Source organism: Ichthyophthirius multifiliis (assembly GCF_000220395.1).
Source record: "Ichthyophthirius multifiliis unplaced genomic scaffold scaff_1120509250288, whole genome shotgun sequence".
NCBI lineage: Eukaryota > Ciliophora > Oligohymenophorea > Hymenostomatida > Ichthyophthirius > Ichthyophthirius multifiliis.
Genome location: NW_004086894.1, coordinates 36,308 through 43,797, shown reverse-complemented (window position 1 = coordinate 43,797; position 7,490 = coordinate 36,308). Strand labels below are relative to the sequence as shown.

Below are 7,490 nucleotides of genomic sequence, written 5' to 3'. Positions count from 1 at the left end.
TTTTATTTGTATTTAATTTATTTATTATTAACATTTATTTTGAAAAATAATATAATTTTTTATTAAATTAAAAATATTCAAAATATAATTTAATACTTTAAATATTAATTTATTTATATATTTTTATTATATAATTAATTAATAATAAATATAAATTATTTTTTTAATATATTTTTTATTTTAACTTAGTATTATATATTTCTTTTAATAATTTATATTAATTTTTTGATATTTATATATTAATTTTTTTATATTTATATATATATATATATTATTTTAATTTTATATTAATTAGAAAATATTATTATTATTAGAATTTATTTTTAATAATTTTATTTTATTTACTTATTACTTTTAAAATTGTTAATTTCATTTTTAATTATAAGTAATTTTTTTTTTAATGATATTTTTTTTAATAATATTTTTTTTTTCTTACAAACTAATTTTATTTAATATTTAAAATACAAAAATAATTAAAATATTTATATATATATGTATAATCGAATAAAAAATATTATTAAAGAATTTGATTAAAATATAATTAAATCCAACCAACAATATGAACAAAAAGAGCGAACACACAATATTAAAGGGGAAAAGTAATAAAAAATTAAAATATAGCATTAATTAATATAAACATTTAATATTGAATTATTTTTTTATTAATATTAAAATTTAAATTAAATTAAAAATAGAATAATGTAAAAAAAAACAGTTAACATGAGTGGACCAATTCAAACAAGAGAATAATATTTTTAAGAGTAAAAAAATTATATAATTATTAACATATAATTTTTTTTTTTAAAAAAAAAATATATTATAAAAGGTTTAAGTTAGATCCTGAAATAAGAATGTAAAGTAGATTATTAAGATTAAAACATTTCGGTTATTTTATGGCATACGCAGGATGGTTTACAGGTGTTGTCCTTTTTATCATGTATAGACTAAGGAGTGATGATTTAGATACATTAGAAAAAGAAGCAGAAGAGAGAATACAAATATAAAAAAAAGTAAGGGAATTATAATAGAAAAATAAATAATCAAACAATAATTTATATTAATGAAAAAAAATTTAAGATATTTTTACTAGATTTTTATTGTACTTAAGAAACAATTATTTAAAAAATTAAAATAATTTTAATGTATGTAAAAATATATATAAAATTTAACAAAATAAATACAAATATATAATAAAATATTAATAATAAAAATATAAATAAAATATAAATGAAAATATTATATATATATATATATATATATATATATATATATATATATATATTATTTCTATTTGTTATTAAATATATAAATTTCATTTACATAATAATATTTTAATTACAATATTCGGCAAATTACTTAATAAAATAATAAATAGTTAAATTTTATACTAATATTTTTTTTTTACTTTAAATTTTATAGAAACAAATTAATATTAGTAAATTTTTTTTAAATAAATTTTATTTTGTTTTATAAAAGTATAATTCAAAAGCTTTGTCTTTTTTTATCAAGCCTTTAAGTTATTATAGTTTTTAAATTATAAACATCAATTTTGATAATATTTAAAATTCTTTTATATTTTTTAAAAGTAAAAGAGATACATTTACATTATCATTTAACAAATTAAAAATAATTTAAATTAAATTACATAAAAAATCAAATTATAAAAATTCTTCAATGTTAGTTAGAGTTTTTTTTATTTCTTTATTATAAAAATTAAATAGATTTTTTCATAATCTCTTTTTATTTTATTAATATTTATTTATTTTATATAATTTTTAATTTGTTCAATAATTTTATAACGCATGGGACTTTATATAATTATCTTAAAAAAAATATGATAGGACTTTTTTGACTTTACTTGTATCCAATAAATTAATTACTAGTCTGTTATTTCTCTGTTGTTTATATATATTTTATAGCAATAAGAAGTATATAATGGTTCAAGAATTTCAGTATTATTTTGTTAATTTTATGATTTAAGCATAGTCGTTAAACTATTTAAGATTGACAAAAAATTTGTTATTCTAAGATTATTTATTGTAATGTTCTTATATTATGTAAAATTTTGAGTATTAATTTTTTTTAAATATACAATTTACTTTTTATATATATTTTGTTTTTTTTTATATTTATTAAAATTATTTATTTGAAATATTTCTAATATTAAATACATTAATAAACTTTTGCTTTTATTGATTTTTTAGTTTTTTTTAATGATTTTAGATAAAAATAATAATTAGTCTATATTATGTAAAGATTATCAAAAACTAATGATTTCAAAACAATTTGATCCTTTTGGTTCTTTTTATATATTTCAAGTTTGTATGGATGCTTCTCAAGATTAATTAATGAGGTTGGTGTTTTTTATAATTCTTATATAAAATATAAAAAATAGGGCTTTTTAAAAATATAATTAAAATAAAATAAGTTTTCCCAAAGATTATATTGAAAATAAATATTATTAAGATATAACAAGTAAAACGAAAGATGATTAATTTATATTTAATAGTAATATTTTATTTAAAAATGATAATTATGAATCAGGCTTTAATAAAAATAGTATAGTTAAATTTGAATAAGAAGAATAAATTTAATGTAAAATAAAATAAGCTGAAAGTGTTTTAAATGATAAGAAAGTAAAAAAAAATATAAAATAATATATAAATATATAAATATATATATATATTATATTATATTTTAAATTTAAATAATAATAAAAATTTGATAATATTTATATTATAAATAAAGAAGTTAGATTTATATTTCTATATATTTTAAATAAGAACTTTAATCAATTAAGCACCAGATTATGAATTTTGTTAAAAAAATAAAGTAAAAATAAAATTAAAAATATTTTTTTTATTTTAATAATTTAATGTTTTTATATTATTAATATATATATATATTTATATATATATATTATTTATATATATATATATTAATATTTAATATTATAATCAATAGATTTACGAATTTATCCTTTTTCATCTTTTGAAGTATATAAATTTTAAGGATCATAAAAATACGTATTTTTTATTTAAAATTTACATATTTATATTTTATAGTCTATTATCTTGATTTTTAATTTTATTAAATTATTATATGTTGAGATGCATGATGGAAAAGCTATCTAAACTTTACATTTTATTACTATTTTTGTAAAAATATTACTTATATATATATTTTTTTTATATATATATTTATATTAGAGTGCAAATAATGGATTTAAAGAAAATGAGTTTTATGTAAATATATAAAATAAGAATATTAAGTTTAAGGCAAAATATGGTTTTCAAAGAGATTTAATTGTCAATATATTTAATTTATTAAATTAAAATATAAAAGAAAAAATTATAAATCAATAAATTTTTAATCCTAATATATAAAATAGAGATGAATAAATAATTAAAGAACATTTTAAATTTAAGTTAGGAGTAAAATAAACACATATTTAATTAATAAAAAGTGACAATATTATTCCTGCTAAGGCTATTTTGTCTTATTAAACTACATTAGTTGTAAATTAAAAAGTTATATAAGCGGAATTTACTCTTGGAATGAATAATATTGTTATTCATTCTTTTAAAGATAATGACTAACCAATTATATATAATTTGATTCCTTATAATCATGAGTTTTTTTACATTGAAGAAAGTGAATTGAAAAATTGTAAAAATATATTTCTTATATTTAAAAAAAATAAAATAAAATATATATAATAAAAAAATAAAATAAAAATATTTTTTATTTATTAAAAAAAAAATATATTTTATTTATTATAAATTATATAATAATTATATATCAAATATAGAATTAATTTTATGTATTTGTCAAGAAATAAATATTATTAACTTCGATAATGCATTTATTGCAAATAATATAAAATAAGCAATAAAATCAGTAAAAAAAAAAGATATATAAATGGAATAAATATTCATAAATTTTCCTAATGATTACTAAAAAATAATAAATCAAAAATTTTAAAAATATAAATATAAAGAAATTTAAACAAAAATCAAAAAAATTTCTTATTAAAAAATTCTTTATAAAAACTAAGTAAATATTTAAAAATAAATATTAATATAAAAAATATATATATATAGATTGATATAAAATAAAAAAAATAATTAAATAAATATATATATATAATTTAATATAAATATATATTTTAAATAATAATTTTATATACATATTTTTATTTTTAATTTTATTATATATTTTGTAATAAATTTAAATATTTTTATTATTATTTTATATATTATTATTATTATTATTATTATTATTATTATTACTATTATTTATATTATATTTATTTTTAGAAATATTTTAGATTTTTTTTAATTATAAGAAATTAAATTTATAATAAAGATTTTTCTAATTTAAAAATTTCTGATACTAATAGTATATTAAATGATGAAGTAACTTAGTTATGTTAATTTAATAAATAATAATAAAATTATATTGATTAAAATAATAATTGATTATAAAGCATTGTATTTATTTTATAATTTTCTTATTATTAATATTATTTGTCAATAATAATTATTTTTAAAATAAATGAATTTTTTACTTTTCTATTTTAATTTAAATTATTTTTTATTTAATTATTTAAAATATTTTTTTATCTCTATAAGTATTTATACCTTTTTAATTTTTTTTTTCGAATTTTTATTTTAATTCTCAATATATAATTTTAATTATTTTTTATTTTTATAATTATAAAATTATAATGAATTTTAATTTTGATTTATATAAAAAAATTGCATTTTTTGTACATTTATTTATAAAATTATTTTTAAAAATATTAATATTTGTTACATCTTTTGAAAAATTAAATTAATTCTAAGCCATATAATTAATTTCAATAAGCAACTAAAAATTTTTTGTATAAAATTATAAAAAAGTTATCGACTTAAAATATTAAAAATCAATGTAATAATAATATTTACTAAAAAAGAAAAAATAGAGAAAAAAAGTATAAAAACAGAATTTAATATAATTAAAATAAATTGAAATCTAAAAAATTAATAAAAAAAAAATAACTATAAATTAATAAAAATGGATACAACTAAATCATATACTATAAACAATTCAATATTCCGAACTGGCGAAAGATACGAATGCCAAAAACTTTTAGGCTGCGGTGCTTACGGGTAAGTAGTAATGGCTGAAGACAAGAAACTTAATATGTAAGTGGCAATAAAGAAGCTTCATAAAATCGAAGATACAGTGGATGCTAAAAGAATACTCCGAGAAATCCGTATTTTAAAGAATTTAGTCCATGAGAATATTTTATAATTATTAAATATTATATATGATGATATAGATGAAGATTAGGAATTCGGAACAATTTATTTAATAACAAATTATATGGAAATAGATTTATATTAAGTAATTAAATCTAATTAACCTTTAACTGATTAACATATCTAGTATATTATTTATCAAATACTAAAAGGATTAAAATATATACATTCGGCAAATATTATACACAGAGATATTAAGCCTTCCAATATTTTAGCAACTTAAAAATGTGATATTTCAATGTGTGATTTCGGACTTTCTAGAAAAATTGAAGAAGAAGAATAGGTTGAATAAAACCTAGTATATATTATATAAATATAATTATATATACATATATTATATTTGATAATTAAATAATAATAGTTAGGCTAATTAACTGAATATGTTGTAACAAGATACTATAGAGCACCCGAAATTATGTTAAGCTCTCATGTTTATTCTAAGGCAATTGATTTGTGGAGTTTGGGATGTACCTTTGCAGAATTGATAACACATTAAATTCTTTTTAAGGCTTAAAATTATATAAAATAAATAAAGTTGATTTTTGATAAACTAGGAATGCCACCAAATGATGATTTAAATTTTATTGGAAATTAAAATGCTAAATAATATGTTATTACTCTTCCTAAAAAGACGAAAACTTCAGTGAAAAGTTTTATTTAATACGAAAATGGATATGCACTTGATTTATTGGATAAAATGCTAGAAATTAATCCGTATAAAAGAATTACGGCAGAAGAGGCTTTAAAACATCCTTATTTTGAGAGTTTACATGATGAAAGTGATGAACCGAAATTTGAAGGAAATGTTAATTTTGATTTCGAATATGATTAAAACATTAGTTTGTATACTTTAAAGTCACTTATTTTAGAAGAAGTAAATTATTTTAAAGATTTAAATAATGAATAATCAATTAATATAGAAGAAACATTAAAAGTTTGCTAAAAAAGAGAAGAAAATATAAAAAGAAATTAAAATATAAATAAAAAATAATGATTTTTTTTTTATAAATATATATTTTTTAATTTTTGAAATATCTTTTTTAATTATTTTTATTTAAGTTTATCTTTTTTAATTTTTATCGATTTTATTTACATATTTTTAAAATAAAATTTTAATTTTATATCCCCCTTTTTTTTTTTTGACATTTCTATTTATTCTTTTTTCATTAAATTCGAAAAAAATATATTAATTATTAGCATATAGTCTATTAGAATATATATATATATATGAATGTAATATTTTGTTTTAATTATTATAAGCGCAATATATAATTTTTATTCAAAGATATAAAGATTATTTATAACATTTTTTTGTAAAACAAAAATAATAATTAAATAGAAAAGAAATTTTTTATATGTAAGTAATTATTATGTCGCAAAAAATAAAAAATCTTATATTTTTTTTTTTTAACAAAAATAATTATAAATTAATTTTATATTTAATATTTTAAATAAATTCAGCCCATATCTTTCCATTTATGGGCACAATGCATGCATTCATAATGATGAGTTTATCCTTCATCTAAACTTCTGTCTTATTCTAATCTTATATAAGCTCCTCTTTTCTCACATGCTTAGCAAATCACTTTATTTATTTTTTAATAAAAATATTAAATTAGTATATTTTAAATATAATTAATGAAAATGTATGTAATTAAATTTTTATTTTATATATTTTACTTTCTTTATCTGTTTAAAGTGCTTCTTTTTATAATGAAATATCGTGTATAGTATCATCTTTCATCATTTTGGAAGTATAAATAATCTCCTTTTTTAATAATAATGGATAGAAATATGTACATGTTCTGCATGAAAATTAATAATCTCCTGATACATTTTATATTAATAGGGCATTTGCACATAATGGACAAAAATTCATTTTTAAAAAATTATTGATTAATATATATATATATATATATATATATATATATATATATAAAAATATATTAAAAAAATTATATTTATTAAATATATTTAAAAATATAATAAAATTAAAAAAAATATTATAAAATATTAAATTATAAGAAAAAATAAATACATTTATATCAATTTTTAAAAAAAGCTTCTTAAAATTATTTATTTAATTGTATATATAACTTTTATGAATATTATTTATTTCATTTATAATTTAAATATATACGTTAAATAATAATTTAAAAAAAATGTTTAAATCTAAAGATATAA

At 13.9% G+C, this 7,490-nt stretch overlaps 2 protein-coding genes across 2 annotated transcripts, besides 29 other annotated features; both read left to right on the top strand. All coding sequences in view use genetic code 6, as the record gives it.

The window, feature by feature from the left end:
- Positions 1-191: 191 nt before the first annotated feature.
- Positions 192-262: a microsatellite.
- Positions 193-265: a microsatellite.
- Positions 214-262: a microsatellite.
- Positions 214-288: a microsatellite.
- Positions 289-386: 98 nt separating this feature from the next.
- Positions 387-429: a microsatellite.
- A 268-nt stretch (positions 430-697) lies between these two features.
- Positions 698-1,151, top strand: IMG5_063000 (hypothetical protein). Its single transcript, XM_004036983.1, has 2 exons — positions 698-761; positions 827-1,151. The coding sequence occupies exons 1-2, from the start codon at positions 700-702 to the stop codon at positions 1,062-1,064; spliced, it is 300 nt and encodes a 99-aa protein (XP_004037031.1). The 5' UTR covers positions 698-699; the 3' UTR covers positions 1,065-1,151.
- Positions 1,148-1,228: a microsatellite.
- Positions 1,150-1,245: a microsatellite.
- Positions 1,150-1,269: a microsatellite.
- Positions 1,174-1,281: a microsatellite.
- Positions 1,234-1,282: a microsatellite.
- Positions 1,283-1,729: 447 nt separating this feature from the next.
- Positions 1,730-1,778: a microsatellite.
- Positions 1,740-1,778: a microsatellite.
- Positions 1,779-2,655: 877 nt separating this feature from the next.
- Positions 2,656-2,686: a microsatellite.
- A 196-nt stretch (positions 2,687-2,882) lies between these two features.
- Positions 2,883-2,955: a microsatellite.
- Positions 2,893-2,939: a microsatellite.
- Positions 2,956-3,685: 730 nt separating the features above from the next.
- Positions 3,686-3,741: a microsatellite.
- Positions 3,728-3,784: a microsatellite.
- Positions 3,785-4,123: 339 nt separating this feature from the next.
- Positions 4,124-4,169: a microsatellite.
- Positions 4,135-4,176: a microsatellite.
- Positions 4,161-4,309: a microsatellite.
- Positions 4,236-4,299: a microsatellite.
- Positions 4,241-4,314: a microsatellite.
- A 137-nt stretch (positions 4,315-4,451) lies between these two features.
- Positions 4,452-4,484: a microsatellite.
- A 93-nt stretch (positions 4,485-4,577) lies between these two features.
- Positions 4,578-4,610: a microsatellite.
- Positions 4,611-5,058: 448 nt separating this feature from the next.
- On the top strand, positions 5,059-6,068 carry IMG5_062990 (protein kinase domain protein; the record flags this gene model as incomplete). The annotated part of the gene is made up of 3 exons (XM_004036982.1): positions 5,059-5,604; positions 5,668-5,949; positions 6,030-6,068. The coding sequence occupies 3 exons, from the start codon at positions 5,059-5,061 to the stop codon at positions 6,066-6,068; spliced, it is 867 nt and encodes a 288-aa protein (XP_004037030.1).
- A 98-nt stretch (positions 6,069-6,166) lies between these two features.
- Positions 6,167-6,204: a microsatellite.
- Positions 6,205-6,338: 134 nt separating this feature from the next.
- Positions 6,339-6,387: a microsatellite.
- An 817-nt stretch (positions 6,388-7,204) lies between these two features.
- Positions 7,205-7,291: a microsatellite.
- Positions 7,206-7,244: a microsatellite.
- Positions 7,236-7,291: a microsatellite.
- Positions 7,292-7,490: the final 199 nt, after the last annotated feature.